The 22,265-nt window shown below is 43.5% G+C and overlaps 1 protein-coding gene across 2 annotated transcripts in view; it reads right to left on the bottom strand.

The window, feature by feature from the left end:
* The window catches only part of LOC142652379 (uncharacterized), a 32,087-nt gene extending 10,615 nt beyond the window's left edge, over positions 1 to 21,472 (bottom strand). The window contains exon 1 of one of the 2 annotated variants that reach the window (XM_075828011.1): positions 21,260 to 21,472. In XM_075828011.1, the coding sequence (XP_075684126.1) occupies positions 21,260 to 21,381 (122 nt within the window). In that variant the 5' untranslated portion in view covers positions 21,382 to 21,472. Of the gene's footprint in view, positions 1 to 2,862; positions 2,978 to 21,259 lie in introns of those variants that run through there. The other variant, XM_075828012.1, reaches the window with a different exon arrangement.
* Between the last annotated feature and the right edge of the window lie 793 nt (positions 21,473 to 22,265).

Below are 22,265 nucleotides of genomic sequence, written 5' to 3'. Positions count from 1 at the left end.
AGCAAAACTCAAACAAAACTACCAAGCAAAATCCATGCTCAAAATGGCGGTCTATTCCTTCTTAGCCCTACAGCGTGCCCAAACAGCAATTTATGGCCACAAGTAAGGCATTACCATACCCGGGAGAACCCGCTTAACAATTTATGGGGTTAGATTCTCCAGGGGCACAACATATTGTGCGATGAATAGGCAGATCAGTGGAAAAATTGCAATTTTCACTTTGCACAATCCACTGCGTATTCATTTCTGAAAAACACCTGTGGAGTCTAAATTCTCACTACACCCCTTGATAAATGCCTTTAGGGGTGTAGTTTCTAAAACGGGGTCATTTTTGTTTTGTACATCAGGGGTTTTGCAAATGCAACATGGCGTCCGCAAACCATTCCAGCAAATTCTACGCTCCAAAAGATAAGTACCGCTCCTTTTCTTCTGAATGCTACCATATACGTAAACAGCCTATTATAACCACATATGGGGTGTTACCGTACTCGGGAGAAATTACTTTACAAATGTTGGGGTGCTTTTTCTTCTCTATTCCTTGTAAAAATGAAAAATGTTGATCTAAAACTACATCTTGTTGGAAAAAAAAATTATTTTTCATTTTCATAGCTTAATTCTAATTAATTCAGCAAAAAACCTTTGGGATCAAAATTTTCACTATACCCCTATATGATTCCTCAGGGGGTGCAGTTTCCCAAATGGAGTCAATTTTGGGGTGTTTCCACTGTACTAGTACTACAGGGGCTCAGCAAATGTGACATGGCGCCCAGACACTATTCAAAATCCAAATGGTGCTAGTTCCATTCTGAGCCCTACCGTGTGTCCAAACAGATGTTTGTGACCACATGTGGGGTATTGTTTTACTCGGGAGAAGTTGCTTTACTAATTTTATGGTGCTTTTTCTCCTTCTGTCCTTGTGGAAATGAAAAAAAAATACCTAAACCTACATTTTATTTGAAAAAATGTAGATTTTCATTTTTACGGCCTACTTCCAATAAGTTCTGTAAAACACCTGTGGGGTCAAACTGCTCACTGTACTCCTAGATAATTTCCTCATGGCGCTCTTTCCATTCTAAGCCCTGCTGTGTGTCCAAATAACTGTTTATTATCACATGTGGGGTATTGTTTTACTCGGGAGAAATTGCTCTACAAATATTGTGGTGCTTTTTCTACTTTAGTTCTTTTGGAAATGAAAAAAAATTAGCTAAACCTACATTTTATTTGAAAAAATGTAGATATTCATTTTCATGGCCTAGTTCCAAAAATTTTTGCAAAAAAACTGGCTGGTCAAAATGCTTGCTACATCCCTAGATAAATTCCTTGAGGGGTGTAGTTTCCCAAATGGGGTCACTTTTGGGGGGTTTCCACTGTTTTAGTTCCACTAGACCTGTTCAAAGCTGACATGGTGCCTAAAATATATTCTAATAAAAAGGAGACCCAAAATCCACCAGGTGCTCCTTTGCTTCTGAGGCCGGTGCTTCAGTCCAGTAGCACACTAGAGCCACATGTGGGATATTTCCTAAAACTGCAGAACCTGGGCAATAAATATTGAGTTGCATTTCTTGGGTAAAACATTCTGTGGTACAAAAAAAATGGATTCAAAATGAATTTCTGGAAAAAAATAATGAACTTTGTAAATTTCACCTCTACTTTGCCTTAATTCCTGTGCAATGTCTAAAGGGTTAAGAAACTTTCTAAATGCTGTTTTGAATACTTTGAGGGGTGCAGTTTTTAAAATGGGGTGACTTATTGGGGGTTTCTAATATCTAAGGACCTCAAATCCACTTCACAACTGAACTGGCCCCTGTAAAAATATCATTTTGAAATTTTCTTGAAAATGTGAGAAATTGCTGCTAAAGTTCTAAGCCTTGTAACGTCCTAGAAAAATAAAATGATGTTCAAAAAACGATGCCAATCTAAAGTAGACATATGGGGGATGTTAGTTAGCAGCATTTTTGTGTGGTATAACTGCCTGTCTTACAAGCAGATACATTTAAATTGAGAAAAATGCTAATTTTTGCAATTTTTCGCTAAATTTTGGTGTTTTTCACAATTAAATACTGAATGTATCGGGCAAATTTTGCCAGTAACATAAAGTCCAATGTGTCACGAGAAAACAATCTCAGAATCACTTGGATAGGTAAAAGCATTCCGGAGTTATTACCACATTAAGTGAAACATGTCAGATTTGAAAAATGAGGCTCTGTCAGGAAGGTCAAAAGCGGCCAAAGAGGGAAGGGGTTATACTGACCTATTGGGCCATATGAGGTAATAGAGGGGGGCCCCATACTCATAACTCCCTCTATAAGACTGGAGATACATTTATTATTTGTGGAGTGATGGCTCCAATGTAAACTACGAGTGACAGTTACAGTCCATAGAGTTACACTGAGTTACATGTACATGAATATTAATCAGAAAGACATGGACATAAAGAAAAGTTGTGCACAAGTTAAATGCATGTCAAGTGCAAGGTCTGTGTCTATATATATTCTCCACATACATATACTGTACAAATATGATTACTGCTCAATAGTCATTGTAATGCAGGAGAAATCAGTATCTGAACATCCCAGGGCAGATTGTCTGTAGCTGGGATCCAGCAGCTCTGGGGGTAAAACACACAATCCCTTGTTATGATTCCTGATGGAACAGCAGATCTGGGATATCTACTTCTCTTACATAACCTGAAGAAATAAACCTTTGTTCACACTATAAAATACAGGATTTATTTATTCCCAGTGTGAACAGGGACAAGCTTCGTAGAGACAAAATGTTTCTACAAAACATCATCTCGTGTTTAATAATATTGTGGAAATCTAAACATTTTAGAAACACTTGAGATTCTCCTCCTTCACTTACCAGATATTTTTTTCGGCCCGGGTCAGACTGGAACTCTTATCGAGTTTCAAACCTTTCTTCACTTTCCTCAACATTTTGTAATCACTTTGCTAATTAACGAGACGTGCAGCGCACAAGAACCAATCAGCAAGATTCTAAAGGCCCCGCCCTGGGAGAGCTGCCCTTATAGTAGTAGTGATGTCACAATGAGCATTGGTATGTAGTAGTGATGTCACAATGAGCATTGGTATGTAGAAGTGATGTCACAATGAGCACTGGTATGTAGTAGTGATGTCACAATGAGCATTGGTATGTGAGCAGCAGGTACATTGATGAAGAACATATCAGTGAATATTATATACAGAGCTGTGTAGATAGTTCTTCAGTGTCAGTAATCATGGATCTTTCCGGAAGCCAGAGGCGTAGCTAGGTTCACCAGCACCCGGGGCAAAGATTCCGTTTGGCGCCCCCCGCAACCTCTTTCCCGACATCTCCTTCCCCCTCGCCGTGTTTGTTTTCTCTACCAATCGACGTGTCATTTCTTTTTATGTAACTCGAGCATATAAACATTTGTACATTTCACAAGCAATATGGTTCTATACACAACACCAGAACCAAGCTCAGTACATATATACAGCCCCAGAAGCAAGCTCACTACATATATACAACACCAGCACAAATACAGCTCAATTTAGTGCAACCCCTGGTGTATAGGTGTGTACGGCGTACAACTACAGCTCCCAGCATGGCCCAAACAATGATAAGGATATGCTGGGAGATGCTGTTTCACAAAAAATAAATCCTATCATAATCATACCACCCATCATCTCTCTGCACATCATACAGTGACTACAATACTGATTAGAGGCAGAACAAACATTTACATTAAGTGACTCACCGGTGACGTCTCAGATTCTAGTTCTTCCTCTCCATCCGGTCCAGACCTCTATGATGACTTCTCCCGGTCACAGCCCATTTCTGCAGTTTGCCGCTCAGATGTCTTCAGCTTCTCACTTTACCTACATTTCTGCACCTATAAATAAATATAACGTTATCATTATACCACACACTACGCCCCTACATATAATAGCGCCATACACTGCACCTCTAATTATAATAGCACCATACACCGTGTCCCACACACACACTGTGCCCCCTGTAGATAGTGCCTGCCATAGGGCCCCTGTAGATAGTGCCCCCATATAGACCACCCCTGTATATAGTGTCCCACAAATAACTCCCCCTATAGTGCTCTACAGATAGCCCACCCCTGTATATAGCCCCCTGTAGATATAGCCCACCCCTGTATATAGAGCTCTACAGATAGCCCAACCATGTATGTAGCCCCCCTGTAGATATAGCCCACCCCTGTATATAGTGCTCCACATATAGTCCACCCCTGTATATAGTGTTTCACAGATAGCCCACCCCTGTATATAGCCCACCCTTGTACATATAGTCCACCCCTGTATATAGTGCTCCACTAGATAGTCCACCCCTGTATATAGTGTTCCACAGATAGCCCACCCCTGTATATGCTATATACAAGGGTGGGCTATCTGTGGAGCACTATATACAGGGGTGGACTATATGTACAAGGGGGCTATATACAGGGGTGGGCTTTCTGTGGAGCACTATAGGGGGAGCTATTTGTGGGATACTATATACAGGGGTGGGCTATATCCACAGGGGGACTATATACAGGGGTGGGCTATATCTACAGGGGGACTATATACAGGGGTGGGCTATATCTACAGGGGGACTATATCTACAGGGGGACTATATACAGGGTTGGGCTATCTACAGGGAGACCATATCTACAGGGGGACCATATCTACAGGGCTGGGCTATACACAGGGCTGGGCTATACACAGGGCTGGGATATACACAGGGCTGGGATATACACAGGGGGGCTATATCAACAGGGGTGGGCTATACACAGGGGGGCTATATCTACAGAGGGGCTATATCTACAGGGGGCTATATACAGGGGTGGGCTATATACAGGGGGAATATATCTACAGGGGGGGCTATATCTACAGGGCTGGGCTATATACAGGGTGACTATAACTACAGGGGGGCTATAAACAGGGGTGGGCTATCTATGGAGCACCATATACAGGGGTGGGCTATATCTACAGGTGTAGCTATAGCCCACCCCTGTATATGGTGCTCTATAGACAGCCCACTCCAGTATATAGCCCCCCTGTAGATATAGTTCCTCTGTATATAGCCCAGCCCTGTAGATATAGTTCCCCTGTAGATATAGTTCCCCTGTAGATAAAGCCCCCCCCCCCCCGTAGATAAAGGCCCCCCGTGTAGACAAAGTCCCCCCCCCCCCCGTGTAGACAAAGTTCCCCCCTCCCCTCGCAGATACAGCCACACACTTTTATTACAATTTAAAAAAATAAAAAAATTCAAACTCACCTTATTCCCGCTCCCACGCCGTCCGGCAGCCATGGAGACCTGCTCTCTTCTGCGCAGGTCTTCAGGGAGTTGAACACAGCATCTAAGAAAGGCGCTGATTGGCTGGGCAGGATGACTTTCCCTGTCAGTCAGTCAGCGCCTTTCATCGACGGAAGCTTTACTGGTACAAAAGGTACCAGTTGCTTCATTCGTGGAAAGGCGCGGAAAGGCCGGGCACGGAACGTGCCCGGTCATTCATTGCTTCTAATTGTACCTGTGTCCTTGCGACACACGTACAATTATAGTGCAGGAGGAGGTGGCGCTGGCGCCCCCCTCTGAACTGCGCCCGGGGCACATTCCCCGCCTGCCCCCCCCTAGCTACGCCCCTGCGGAAGGTATTCTGTTATATGTTATGTGATTTTTTCAGTTTGTTTAGTATTTGGTTCTGTCACTTGATGTTTTTATTTCAGTCCAATCCATTTTTGGGAAAACACCTCATAGATTCCATCTATAGCCTAGATTCTAATAATTTCATAATATAAAGTGTACCCCCAATTATATGTAATAAATAACATTGTGCAGCACTTACTGATTACTGTAATATACTCTACTACTGTGTTTTGTCCTCTTGGACTGTTCCGCATGGACTTTTATATTACCCATACTGCACACCTCTCATGTAATACACAGAAGGAGACAGCAGGGCCGCACTGTTCATGAGATGAGCATCTGAATTCAATGGGAGAAGAAGGCTGCAATACCTGTGAATCGCCACTAAATGTGTCTGCTCCATCAACCGAAAAATAAAAAAGTTATGGCACTAGTAATGCGGCGATGAAAAAACATCCCGATCTGAAGACCAGAGGGGAACATTCCTTCAGTTTCAGGGCCCTAGTATTTAGGAACTAGGAAGGGAAGGGACATAGCACATCTGCTGGAAGCGAGGGCACCCGTGTTATACCAGGGCAACACTTTCCCAGTAAAATTTCCCAAACTACTGTAGTATATCTGGGGCAATAATGGGCTGCATATTGTTACAATGTTATATGACTTGACCCAGAGTGCTGGGTGTGGTCACTCAGCAGTGGCGGATTAAGTGTACCCTGTGCCTTGGGCTGTTGACACAACTTGGGCCCCCTTCTCTCCCCTCGCACGCAATTCGACCCCCCCCCCCAACCCGCTGACACAGTACCCGTCAGTGCGACTAACCTGACGGATACAGGTTTTAGCACTAGATACAGACGCTATTTATTCAGGATATAAAGCAGCTGTATCTCAAAAAGTAAAAATAATTTTTAATAAAAAGTATTTAGAAAGTTGCACCAAACACACTGTTTTATTAGAGAAACAAAAAAAAAGAATAAAAAAAAAGGTATCACCTCTCTTTAACCCCTTAATGACCAAGCTTGTTTGGACCTTAATGACCAAGCCAGATTTGTCAAATCTGGTATGTGTGACTTTATCAGAGAATAATTCTGCAATAGTTTTGCATATCCAAGGAATTCTGACATCGTTTTTTTGTCCCATGTTGTACTTTATTTTATTGGTAAAAGTAGACTGATACGATTTGTGTAAATTAATGAAAAAATATCTAAATTTATGACATTTTGTAAAAATTAACATTAACATTTTTCCCTATTTGGAACTGGCAATATGTCACATATGTGTACATACATACTGTACATTTTTTTAATTAAATATATATTTCCATCTCTTTACTCTATTCCAGCAGCAATTTTGAAAAAATAAAATACATTTTGAACAATTTAGAAGACTTACAAATTTAATAATCATTTCATACATTTTGAAGTACATTTTGTTTTCCTGCACCAGGTTTTCAGGGCCTCATAGGGGTCAGAATGATGGAAACCCCCACAAATGACCCCATTTTGAAAACTATACCTATTAAGGTATTTATCTAGAAGTGTAGTGAGTATTTTGACCCCACAGTTTTTTTGTAAGAACTCATGCAAAGCAGGTGAAAAAAAATAAAATTCCACTTTTTCCACAAACGTGTTATTGTAAAGACAGATTTCTTTGTAAAGCGAACATGAGAATAAAGAAACACACCCAAAAATCTATCACCCTGTTTCTCCTGTCTTCATAAATACCACCATTGTGGCCCTAATACGCGGCCTGAACACACGGCAGGGCCCAAAAGGAAGGGAGCACCTGGAGGCTTTCAGGATACATATTTTGCTTGAAAATGTTTTAGACCCCACCGCATATTTGGAGAGGCTTTGAGCTGCTAGACCGATAGAAACTCCCCATAAATTACCCCATTTAGAAAACTAGACCCCCTTTGATGCCACAAACATTTTGACCCCACAGTTTTTTGCTAAATTTAATGTAAAGCACGTGGAAAAAAATAAAATTCCACTTTTTACACAAATGTGTCATTGTAAAGACAGATTTCTTTGTAAAGCGAACATGAGAATGAAGAAACACACCCCAAAATCCATCAAGCTGTTTCTCCTGTTTTCAAAAGTACCCTCATTGTGGCCCTAAAACGCTGCCTGGACGCATGGCAGGGCCCAAAAGGAAGGGAGCACATGGAGGCTTTCAGGGCACAATTGAATAAATTATAGGCCCCATATCAAGCATTTAGAAGCAATGAGCTGCCTGAGCAAAAAAAAAAAACACCCAGAAATGACCCCATTTTAAAAACTAGACCCCCTAAAGGTATTCATCTAGTGGTGTAGTGAGCATGCAAAAGAGAAGTGAAGCTGTGTATTTATAACGGATGCATGTCGCTATAGACGTATTTGCCTGTACTTATGACTATGGCTTGCTAAAGAAGCAGTTGTCCCTCATCTGATGTCATTGTGGACAGAATTCTGTCCTAATATAAAATCAGTCAGAGAGGAAAAAATAAACTATACTGGAGTGACGGGCAATATTTAAAAAAAAATAATGGAGGAAAATGCATCCAACTATGTTGCAAACTCGAGTCTGTTCACTCAACACCTGCACGGCTGTCATGACAAGGTTTTTTTTTTTCAGTGACTGGTTGTACAACGTCTCTTTAGCTCCATCAATCCCTATATGACGAACGTGCCAACTGATTCTGCCCAGCAAGGTAGGAACTGTTATGTGCACAAAACAACCAACGGTTAAAGTATATATAAAGGGGCAGTGTCCAAAACCATCTATAGGAACAGTAAGGGTATGTTCACACAGGCGATTTTCAGCCGTTCTTCGAGCCGTAAACGCCCCGAAAAACGTCTAAACATGCGGGGGGCTGAACGCCTCCTAACATCTGCCCATTAATTTCAATGGGAAAAACGGCGTTCCGTTCCCACAGGGCGATTTTAAAAACGGCCACGTAAAATAAAGCAACGTAAAAAGAAGTGCATGTCACTTCTTGAGCCGTTTTTGGAGCCGTTTTTCATTGACTCAATAGAAAAACAGCTCCAAGAACGGCCGTAAAAAACGCCGCAAAAAACACAAGTTGCTTAAAAAACAGCTGAAAATCAGGAGCTGTTTTGGCTTGAAAACAGCTCCGTATTTTCAGACGTTTTTTTTAAGCGTGTGAATATACCCTAAAGGATCACTAATCCCCAAAATGATGTCAGTATTTCCAGAAGCATTGTCGGATGCAGGAGGTCCTGCGAAAACCCAAATGTAGTAAAGCCCATAGTGTATTGATTAGGAACAGCTCGATTATTAGTGATCCTCCAAATAAAAAAAAAAGATCATGCCCGTATCACCAATTAGAAATATTAATAAAAATAACAGCTTTGTTCAAAAGAAAAAAAATGATCTAAAATATGAAAGGGTTAAAATATTTTCTGAATAAATAAACTCTACTACCTCTCCCAAAAGAATTCCTCCCCACTTGGAAAGCCCACAAACTAAAATGAAAATATAAATTTAAATTTAGTTGAAATGGGCACATCGGGCAGTAGAATCGACTATCCCTCCTCCTTCCATGCTTACTGGAAATCCGGCACCTTTTTTTGGGGATATCTTTGCGTCTCGGTGGAAGGGACGGGGTGAAGAAAATGGCGCTCTGAAAGACTTTGCACATCGTCAGACTTGTAGGGTTATGCAGGGTCATTGGAGTAAAATAGGAGACGCTCAATAACCTCCTCCTGGAACTGGAGGAAGGTGAGCGTTCCTTGTGTTTTTTTATAAAGTACAAACCCATTATAGGTAGTGATCTGAATTAGGTAGATTGCTACCTTTTTGTACCAGGCCCTGGTCTTCCGCTTCACTAAATACAGTTGAAGTATCTGGTCCGACAGATCTACACCCCCATGAATTTATTGTACTCTGTCACACAGACAGGCCTACGCTTTTCCACGATGGCCCCCTCTCTCTAACAGCCACCGTGGTGCCTGGATGCATAGTGGACAACATATAGATGTCCTTCTTCTCATTCCACTTTACTACAAGTAACTGCTCGCTTACCAGTGTGAATGACGCCCCCCTTTCCACACGTCTGGACACCAATTGCTTTGGGAATCCCACTCTGTTTTTATGGACTGTTTAGCAGGCCCCTGTATTTGCAGCATGGAGGGATTTAAAAAGGGGGACACTGCTATAAAATTATTAGTGTAGACGTGGTACCCTTGGTGCAGGAATGGCACCATTAGGTCCCACACAATTTTGCCAGATGTGCCAATTGTCTATGGGCAGCCTGGGGGATTAATTTGGCGGTCTTTGCCTTCATAGATCAAGAAACCACAGGTGTAACCTGTTGTGCTCTAGCACACTTTATATAGTTTAACGCCATATTTTGCACTTTTGGAGGGGATGAACTGCCGGAATGAAAGACGGTCTTTGTAGCTAATCAGGGATTCATCCACCGATAAATTTTGATCTGGGGTGTAGAATTTGACGAAAGATTCTTGTAGGAGGGAAATTAAAGGCCTCAATTTATTAAGGCGACCGTAGCTTGGTTAATTTCTTTGGGGGACTTGGGAGGTATCTGTAAAATGCATGAAGCGCATTATAGATTCATATCGGTATCGGGACATAACTGCTGCAAATACAGGGGTAGTGTGGACAGCTCTTGATGCCCAGTAAGAGCGGATAGTTGTTTTTTTGACCAACCCCATATTTAGATTAGGCCTAAAAAAAAATTAAGCTCAGGGACACTAGTAGGGGTCCATGATGAGTAGATGGATGTGGGTTTCTGTGCAATAAACTGTCTTGCATAGATATATGTCTATTGGACAATTAACTCCAGGACTTGGTCACTGACAAATATGTGGAAGAAGTTCAAAGGGGTATAATTAGCAACATCCACATTTATTCCTGGGATTGCTGACAGTTGCGGGACCTGGAGGTAAATTAAATTGCAGGATCCCAGAACATGGGAGGCCCTGCACCACTTGACCCTGCACCGGGGATTTGACAGCAACAATTGATTCTACCACCATAGGGCCTGGGGTCCAGAGGTAGAAGTATAACTTGAGCCGTCACTGTCTGAAAAAAGTTCCACCTCTGAAGCAGTCGGTGTGGCTGCCTGAACTGCCGGAGCATATCAAGGTGTACGCTTGCTCCACAGTAAACCTTCTCTGAGCCATTATTTAGGTAGAACTGTAACCATTAGGCTACTACGTTTTTTTACGTTTTATGTCTAAAAAACATTTTCTTTGTTTTTTGCTATTTTTTTTCAAACTAAGAAAAAAAAAAAAAGTTTATCACTAGGTAGATAAATAGATTCCTAAATCCAGCGCCAAAAAATATATGTAAAACTGGCTGATCACTTGTGCTCACACAGGGGATGAGGGGGCACAAATGGGGTGATCAGGGGGCACAGACATGAAAAGTTTGTGGTTTTTTTCACTTTACTTCATTTGTACAGCTCAGGATTTGGTTATAGTGTCTCTCTCTTCACTCACAGATCAACTACAGTGAGGGGAGAGGAAGACAGCCAATGTCCTTGTTGTATTTTCTAAACAGACTTACATAGATCACTGCAGGGACCACTCAGATTGATCCCTGGCTGTTACTATTTGCCATATGCTGCCACAGGCAGCATTGGCAATATGCAAACGGCGCATACCGTTATCAGGGACAGGGTGGTGGGCGGGCGAGGGTCTAATAGGTGCTGGCCCTTATTTTTACTATTTCTCTCTTTTCTCACAGAATATATTCTTAATATAAAACTTTTGACATGTCATAGTGATATGTCAGACTTTTTAATCGGTGGGGGGTCTGAGCACTGAGACCCCCACCGATCGCTAAAGTGAAGCGGCAAAAGCACTCGATTGAATGCTAAGCCGCTTCGTTTCTGATCGTCATTCCTCGGAGTGGTACACCACTTGCTCGGCTTTTCAAGAAGAGCAGATCAGAAACTAAGCGGCACAGCGGTCCTTCTGCCACTTTGTTATAGCGATCCATGGGGGTCTCAGTGCTCGGACCCCCACCGTTCAAAACTTCTGACATTTCACTATGACATGTCAGAAGTTTTTTAGTAGTTTAGTTACACTTTAACCCCTTCCCGCCGGATCACGTATATTAACGTCATTAAAACCGGTGTCTTACCGCATTTTGACGTTACTGTACATCATGGAGATGAAGCTGGCTCAGGAGCTGAGCCAGCAACATCACCGCCGGGTGACAGCTGTATGTTACAGCTGGCACCCTGAGGTATCGGCCAGGACCGGAGCTGGCCTCCGATCCGACCGATTAACCCCTCACATGCTGCGTTCAATAGAGATCGCAGCATGTGAGGAGTTTATAGCCACCGACACCCCAGCAACGTGATCGCTGGGTTGCCGGTGGCTGCAAAGGCGATCGGAGGGCTAATGCTTACCTCCCGATCAGCCTGTAACGGAATCCTCCTATGCCTCGTCGTCGGCGGGGCCCAGGAGGCTTCCGGTACCATCGGCAAGATGGCGCCGCCTTAGCTTCCGGCTCAGAAGCGGAGCTGGCGTCATCAGCAGTGGGTGTCCACTGTATGTTACAGCGGACACCCCGATCTATCACCAGGAACCGGAGCTAGCTCCGATTCCTGGCATTAACCCCTTCGATGCAGCGATCCATTGTGATCGCTGCATCCTAGAGGTTTGTAGAAAATCGGCAGCCTTGCCATGCGATGGCAAGGCTGGCGACTGTTACTATGGCAACAGGAGCCCTAACAATGGGCTCCTGTCTGCCATTACGTAAGCTGATTAGGCCCCGCCCAGAGGCGGAGCCTGATCGGCTTGCTGTCAGTGAACAACTGACAGTTCCAATACATTGCACTACATAGGTAGTGCAATGTATTAGAACATCAAACAAACAGTTGGACATTCAAGTCCCCTAGTGGGACTAAAGAAAAGTGTAAAAAAAAAGTGTAAAAAAGTAAAAATAAAAGTTGTAAAACATACAATAAAAGTTTAAAATAATAACACAAAACACAATCGCCCTTTTTCACTTATCAAGTCATTTATTATAGAAAAAAATAATAAAGCCATACATATTTGGTATCGCTGCGACCGTAACGACCTGAACTATAAAAATATTATGTTATTTATCCAGCGCAGTGAACGCCGTAAAAAAAAAACCTCAAGAACACTGCCATAATTACTGGTCACTGTCTTCCAAAAATTGAAATAAAAAGTGATCAAAAAGTCGCATGTATCCAAAAATGGTACCGATAAAATCTATACCTCGTCTCGCAAAAAACAGCTGCATCGACGAAAAAATGTAAAAGTTATGGCTCTCACAACTTGGCGACAGAAAAAATACATTCTCTTTCCAAAAGTAATTTTATTGTGCAAAAAGTTATAAAAAAAGTTCTATAAATTTGGTATCGACGGAATCGTACTGACCCGCAGAATGAAGGTAACATGTAGTTTATAACGCATGTTGAACGCTGTATAAAAAAAAATACAACTAAAAAACTATGGCAGAATTTCTTTTTTTTTTGTCACCTTGCTTCCCAAAAAAAGGATAACAAGTGATCAAAAAGTTGATTGTACCCCAATATGTACCAATAAAAGCTACAGCTCGTCCCGTAAAAAAAGAGCCCTCATACCACTACGTCTATGAAAAAATAAAATAAGTTAAGGCTCCAATGATTCAGGAAAGAAAATTATCCAGTTGTGCCGGCCCGAGGGGAACATTTCTTCTGTTTCAAAAGGCGATGTATCAAGGCACTAAAATTAGGGAACCAGGAAGGGGAGGGCCCAAACATATCTGCTGGAAGCGACGGTGCCCGTATTATACCAGGACAACACTTTCCCGGCAAAATTCCCCAAACTGCAAAGGTGCGGAGTGTGGACCAAAAGGGGCATAAGGAAGGACATTTATCAGTGCGACACCGGCCTGTGCAGAAAGGATCGATCACAGCGTAATACACATCTATGGATCATTTTATTATTTTTTTTACCTTATTATTATACCACCTGACTATGCCCCTAATGTACTCTGCCCAGCTCAGATGTGCCCCACATTATAAACGGAAACAACAGTGATACTCCAAACAAAACTATTACCAAGCAAATTCCACGCTCCAAAACCCAAATGGCGCTCCCACCCATCTGAGCCCTACAGTGTGCCCAAACAGCAGTTTACTTCCACATATATGGCATCACCATACCCGGGAGAACCCTTTTAACAATTTTTGGGTGTGTGTCCCCAGTGGCACAAGCTGGGCACGACATATTTGACACTGAATTGGCATATCTAGGGAAAAATTTAAATTTGTACCTTCCGCAGCGCGATCGTTTATGGAAAAGACACGTGGGGTGAAAATGCTCACTACACCTCTTAATAAATGCCTTGAGGGGTGCAGTTTCCAAAATGGGGTCACTTCTCAGGGGTTTCTTTTATTATTTCACATCAAAGCCTCTGCAGTTGTGAACCAATACTTTATATGTCGCCAAATTAGGCCTCAATTTTACATGGTACTCTTTCACTCCTGAGCCCTGTCGAATGTCCAGGCAAAAGATTAGGGCCACATGTAGGGTGATTCTAAAACAGGGAAACACCGCATAATAATTGAGAGCTGTCTTGTTATGGTGGCACAAGCTGGGCACCACATATTGGCGTATCTAAGGAAAAATTACCATTTTCATTCTCCCACATCGTGTGCACACGAATTTCTGCAAAACACCTGTGGGGTTAACATGCTCACTACACCCCTAGGTGAATACCTTGAGGGTGTTGTTTCCAAAATGGGGTCACTTCTGGGGGGGATACACTGTTTTGGTCCCACAGGGACTTTGCAAATGCAACATAGCGCCCAGAAACCAAACCAAATGCAGCAAAATCTCTACACCAAAAGCAACTGGCGCTCCTTCCCTTCTGAGCCCTGCCGTGTGCCCAAACAGCATTTTATGACCACGTGTGGGGTATTGCCGTACTCCAGAGACGTTGCTTTACAAACGTTGGGGTTCTTTTTTTCCTTTATTTGTTGAGAAAATTAAAAATTTGGAGCTAAAGCTACGTCTTATTGAAGAAAAAGGATTTTTTTTGTTTTCACTGCCCAATTCTAATAAAATCTATGAAACACCTATGGGGGCAAAATGCTCACTACACCCCTAGATGGATTCCTCAAGGGGTGTAGTTTTCTCAATGGAGTCACTTTTTTGGCGTTTTCACTGTTTTGGTACCTCAGGGGCTTTGCAAATGCAACATGGCCTGCGCAAACCATTCCTGCTAAATTTGAGCTCCAAAAGCCAAATAGCGCTCTTTCCCTTCTAAGCTCCGCTGTGTGTCCAAACATCCGTTTATAACCACATGTGGGGTATTGTTTTACTCGGGAGAAATTGCTTTACAAATGTTGTGGTGCTTTTTCTCCTTTAGTCCTCGTGGAAATTAGAAAAAATTAGCTAAACCTACATTATCTTTGAAAGAATGAAGATTTTTATTTTCACGGCCTACTTCCAATAATTTCTGCAAAAAACCTGCGGGGTCAAAATGCTCACTATACCCCTAGATAATTTCCTCAAGGGGTGTAGTTTCCCAAATGGGGTCACTTTTGGTGGATTTCCACTGTTTTGGCACCGAAAGAGCCCTTGAAACCTGACATGGTGCCTAAAATATTTTCTAATAAAAAGGAGGCCCCAAAATCCACTGGGTGCTCCTTTGCTTCTGAGGCCTGTGTTTCAGTCCATTACCGCACTAGGGCCACATGTGGGATATTTCTAAAAATTGCAGAATCTGGGCAATAAATATTGAGTTGCGTTTCTCTGGTAAAAACTTCTGTGTTACAAAAAAAAAATAGATTAAAAATGAATTTCTGCAAAAAAAAATGAAATTTGAAAATTTGCTCTTGCTACCGCCCAGCCTCTTCCTGACTTCATGGAAGTCACCCTCTGTAACTTTCCATAATTCTCATAGTAGTGAATGGCAGTTACGGAAGCAGCGTAGCATGCGAGCTACGCTGCTTCCGTAACTACCATTCGGTTCTATGGGACTTACGGAAACAGTGTAACTCAGCAAACTATGCTTTTTTTTGTAACTCCCGACATTGAAGTCAGGAAATGTCCGGGAGGCAGCGAGAAAGAGGTAGAACATGGTTTAGGGGGCCCCGTTCTTAAGATAGGTGCGGGTCCCAGAGGTGGGACCTCTTTGGCCACTTTTGACCTTCCTGACAGAGCCCCATTTTTCAAATCTGACATGTTTGACTTTATGTGGTAATAACTTCGGAATGCTTTTACATATCCAAGGGATTCTGAGACTGTTTTGTCATGACACATTGGACTTTATATTACTGGCAAAATTTGCTCCATACATTCAGTATTTAATTGTGAAAAACACCAAAATTTAGCGAAAAATTGCAAAAATGAGCATTTTTCTAAATTTAAATGTATCTGCTTGTACGACAGGCATTTATACCACACAAAATAGTTGCTAATTAACATTCCCCATATGTCTACTTTAGATTGGCATTGTTCTTCTGAACATCCTTTTACTTTTCTAGGACGTTACAAGGTTAGAACTTTAGCAGCAATTTCTCACATTTTCAAGAAAATTTAAAAAGGCTATTTATACAGGGGCCAGTTCAGATGTGAAGTGGGTTTGAGTCCCTCATATATTAGAAACCTTCAATAAGTCATCCTATTTTAAAAACTTCACCCCTCAAAGTATTCGAAATAGCATTTAGAAAGTTTCTTAACCCTTTAGACGTTTCACAGGAATTAAAGCAAAATAGAGGTGACATTTACAAATACCAGAAAAATGCAACTCAAAATTTATTGCCCAGGTTCTGCAGATTTAGAAAATATCCCACATGTGGCCCTAGCGTGGATTCTTTGGGCCTTCTTTTTGTTAGAATATATTTTAGGCACCATGTTTGAAGGGCACCACTAAAAGTGACCCCATTTGGGAAACTACATCCACCAAAGAAATTATCTAGGGGTATAGTGGGCATTTTGACCCCACAGGTTTATTGCAGAAATTATTGGAAGTAGGTGATGAAAATGAAAATCTACATTTTTTCAAAGAAAATGTAGGTTTAGCTAATTTTTTCTCATTTACACAAGGACTAAAGGAGAAAAGGCACTGCAAAATTTGTAAAGCAATTTCTCCAGAATAAAACAATGTGGTTGAAAATGGCTGTTTGGACACGGCAGGGCTTAGAAGGGAAAGAGCGCCATTTGGCTTTTGGAGCTCAAATTTAGCAGGAATGATTTGCAGAGGCCATGTCACATTTGCAAAGCCCCTGAGGGACCAAAACAGTGAAAACACCCAAAAACTAACTCTATTTAGGAAACTACACCCCTTGAGGAATTCATCTACGGGTGTAGTGAGCATTTTGACCCCACAAGTTTTTCATAGAATTTATTAGAATTGGGCAGTGAAAATAAAAAGACGTAGATTTAGCTCAAAATTTTTCATTTTCTCAACAAATAAAGGAAAAAAAGAACCCCAACATTTCTAAAGCAATTTCTTCCGAGTATGGCAATACCCCATTTGTGGTCATAAACTGCTCTTTGGGCACACAGTAGGGCTCACAAGGGAAGGAGCGGCATTTGGATTTTGAAATGCAGATTTTGCTGGATTGGTTTCTGGTCGCTATGTCGCATTTGCAAAGCCCCTGTGGGTCCAAAACAGTGGAAACCCCCCCAGAAGTGATCCCATTTTGGCAACTACACCTCTCAAGGTATTCAGCTAGTGGTGAAGTGAGCATGTTAACCCTGCCGGTGTTTTGCAAAAATTAGTGTGCACTCGATGTTTCAGAGTGAAAATGGGATTTTTTTCTATAGATATGCCAATATGTGGTGCCCAGCTTGTGCCACTATAACAAGACAGCTCTCTAATTAACCCCTTCCCGACATTTGACGTATCCATACGCCAAAGTTGGGTAGGGGAAGTATGGAACGAGTTCACAGAGTGAACCCGCTCCATACGATGCCAGTGTTTGCTGTATGTTACAGAGTAAAGAGCGGCATCTCGCTCGAGTCCGATCCCGCTCGTTTATCTCGTTAAATGCTGCGGTCAATAGCAACCGCAGCATTTAACTCATTAGAAAGAGGGGGCGACCCCCTCTAACAGCTCATTGCGCCCCCCGCAACGCAATCGCGCGGGGGTGGGGCGATGGTTTCTATGGCTGCCTGGGGGCCTAATGAAGGCCCCCAGGTCCGCCGTCTTTGTGCATCTATTGAGCCCTCACATAAGTACTTACATTAGTATTGCAGTATATTGTGCAAGCGATCTGACGATCGCTGGTTGAAGTCACCTAGGGGGACTAATAAAAAAAAGTAAAAATGAGTTAAACAAAGTTTTTTTTTTTATGTAAAAAAAAAAGAAAAAAATTAAAAGTGCAAAAAAAAAACATTTCCCCATTTTCCCCCTAGACAGAGGCGTAGCTAGTTTCTCCTGCACCCGGGGCAAAGATTCACCTTGGCGCCCCCCCCCCCAAACTCTTTCCCGACATCTCCTTCCCACTCACAATGTTTGCTTAATCAACCAATCAATGAGGTGTAACTTTTTTTTCACTTTTATTTTAATGTAACTGGAGCATAAAGCCATTTGTACATTTTACAAGCAGTATAGTTCTATGTGCGGTCCTTGTTTTGCGGATCCGTGATATGCAGCCGTATAAATGGCAACGGTTGTGTGCTTGAGGCCTTGGGCCTCATGCCCACTTCAGTTTTTTTCATCAGGGTGCTATCCGTTGTTTGAACTGATAGCACCCTGACAAATTTATTTCAATAGGTCCATGCACACTTCCATTGTTTTAACTCAATCGTGCCGCCGTTCCCTCAAAAATAGGGCAGGTCCTACTCCTGCCCGTTTTTGACGGAACAGTCTCTGCATTTGCATTGATTTGGTCCGTGAAACAACGGACTGTACACGGAAGCCATCCGTGTGAGGTCCGTGATTCACGGAAACCGTCATTAGCGGCAGTACAACGGCCGACGGAAGTGTGCATGAGGCCATACAGTCAAATCCTTCCTCCCCACTAAAACAGATTATACAGAATCCCCTCACCCAACTTATTTATATGCATACTCACACACCTCCGACACAAAAACGATTTATAAACACACTCACACACCTCCACACACACCTCCACACACACACACACACACACCTCCACACAAACGCACACACACACACACACACACACCTACACACACACACACACACACACACACACCTCCACACACACAAACCTCCACACACACACTTCCACACACACACCTCCACACACACACCTCCACACACACACACACACACGCACACACCTCCACACACACACACACACACCTCCACACACACACACACACACACACACACACACACACACACACACACCTCCACACACACCTCCACACACACTTCCACACACACCTCTATACACACACACACACATACACCTCCACACACACACACAAACACACACCCCCAAACACCTCCAAACACCTCCACACACACACCTCCACACACACACACACAGACACACACCTCCACACACACACACACACACACACACACACACACACCTCCACAAACACACAACTCCACACACCTCCACACACCTCCACTCACACACACACACCTCCACACCTCCACACACACACACACACACACACACACACCTCCACACACCTCCACACACACACACACACACACACACACACACACACACACACACACACACACAACTCCATACACACACACTTCCACACACACACCTCCACAGACACACAGTCAAATCCTTCCTCCCCACTAAAACAGATTATACAGAATCCCCTCACCCAACTTATTTATATGCATACTCACACACCTCCGACACAAAAACGATTTATAAACACACTCACACACCTCCACACACACCTCCACACACACACACACCTCCACACAAACGCACACACACACACACACACACACACACACACACCTACACACACACACACACACACACACACACACACACACACACACCTCCACACACACAAACCTCCACACACACACTTCCACACACACACCTCCACACACACACCTCCACACACACACACACACACACACACGCACACACCTCCACACACACACACACACACACCTCCACACACACACACACACACACACACACACACCTCCACACACACCTCCACACACACTTCCACACACACCTCTATACACACACACACACATACACCTCCACACACACACACAAACACACACCCCCAAACACCTCCAAACACCTCCACACACACACCTCCACACACACACCTCCACACACCTCCACACACACACACACACACACACACACCTCCACAAACACACAACTCCACACACCTCCACACACCTCCACTCACACACACACACCTCCACACCTCCACACACACACACACACACACACACACACACACACACCTCCACACACCTCCACACACACACACACACACACACACACACACACACACACAACTCCATACACACACACTTCCACACACACACCTCCACAGACACACACACACACACACACGCACACACACACAAACACACCTCCACACACCTTTACACACCTCCACACACAGCTCCACACACACCTCCATACACACACTCCTCCACACATACCTCCACACACACACACACACACCTCCACACACAAACACCTCTACACACACACACACACACACACACACCTCCACAAACACACAACTCCACATACACACACACACACACCTCCACTCACACACACCTCTGCACACAAACACCTCCACACACAAACACCTACACACACACACACACACACACACACCTCCACACACTTCCACACACACCTCCACAAACACATACACATACCTCCATACACACACATACACACACCTCCATACACACACTTCCACACACCTCCACACACACACCTCAACACACACACACACACACACACACACACGCGCGCGCGCGTGCGCGACACACACACCTCCACACACACACACACACTCACCTCCACACACACCTCGACACGCACAAACACACCTCCACAGACACACACACACACACCTCCACCACAGATACACCTCCACCCACACACACACACACAACTCCACACACACACTTCCACACACACACCTCCACACACAAACACACATGCACACCTCCACACACCTCCACACACCTCCACACACCTCCACACACACACACACACACACACACACACACCTCCACAAGCACACAACTCCACACACACACCTCCCCACAAACACACACCTTCACTCACACACACACCTCCACACACACACACACACACACACACACACCTCCACACGCACACGCACACACACACATACACACACGCGCGCGACACACACACCTCCACACACACACACAATTATACACACCTCCACACACACACACACACACACAGACACACGCACGCACACACCTCCACACACACACAAACACCTCCCCACACATACCTACACACACACATACGCACACACACACACGCACACCTCCACACACACACCTACACACAGACATACACACACACACACCTCCACACACACACACACACACACACACACACACACACACACACACACACACACACACACCTCTACTCACACCTCCACACACACCTCCACACACACCTCCCCCTACTTGCACATACACAGCTGTACTTATCAGTTCGGAGCTCCGTAGTGGGATCTTCATGTTATGAGGGGTCACACGTTGCAGGCAGGAGAATAGCTGTGGATAAGACTGCTCCTCCCCATCCCTCTCTTCCTCCATCCTCCCTGCTTGTCTGTCTGCTAGCTGGAGCTGAACACTTCAATGGTGTTCTGTTCTCCTCACAGGCAGAGTGTATGGCCGGCTGCATTATATGACGTCACATGTGACGTATAATGCAGCTGCCCGGAGCACACACACACACGCTCTGCCTGTGCAGGAGAACATCGTGCATACATTACACAGCTCCCACTCCTGTCCCATGTGCTGCCCATGGCACTAAATGTCTATGGGGGTATCGGCCCGGAGGGCACATGCCTCCACTCCCCTGGTCGGCGCCCCCCCTTCCTTCCGTTGTAGTTGCATCTGGGGCACATGCCCCGCCTGCCCCCCCTAGCTACGCCCTTGCCCTAGAGCATAGTAAAAAAAAAAAAAAACTTAATTGGTATCGCCGCGTCCGTAAAAGTCTGAACTATTACAATATATCATTATTTAACCCGCACGGTGAACGCCAGAGCCTCTATTTTTTTGGTCAACTAATCTCCCACAAAAAATGAAATAAAACGTGATCAAAACGTTGCATGTACACCAAAATGGTATTATTAAAAACTACAGCTTATCCCGCAAAAAATAAGCCCTCATACCACTTAATCGACGGAAAAATAAAAAAGTTACGGCTCTCGGAATTTGGCGACACAAAATACATTTTATTTTTTACACTTAGGTTTTTACTTGTAAAAGTAGTAAAATATAGAAAAAACTATATATATTTGGTATCGCCGTAATCGTATTGACCCAAAAAATAAAGTTAACATGTTGTTTTAATTGCACAGTGAATTCCGTCAAAAAAACTACGCACAAAAAACCATGGAGGAATCGCTGTTTTTTTCATTTTCTACCCCACAAATAACTTTTTTTCCCATTTTCTACTTCATTATATAGCACAA

The sequence above is a fragment of the Rhinoderma darwinii genome, chromosome 5 (assembly GCF_050947455.1).
Source record: "Rhinoderma darwinii isolate aRhiDar2 chromosome 5, aRhiDar2.hap1, whole genome shotgun sequence".
In the NCBI taxonomy this organism is placed as follows: domain Eukaryota; kingdom Metazoa; phylum Chordata; class Amphibia; order Anura; family Rhinodermatidae; genus Rhinoderma; species Rhinoderma darwinii.
Note: the sequence above shows the minus strand (reverse complement) of the source record. Positions and strands in the feature narration are given on the sequence as shown.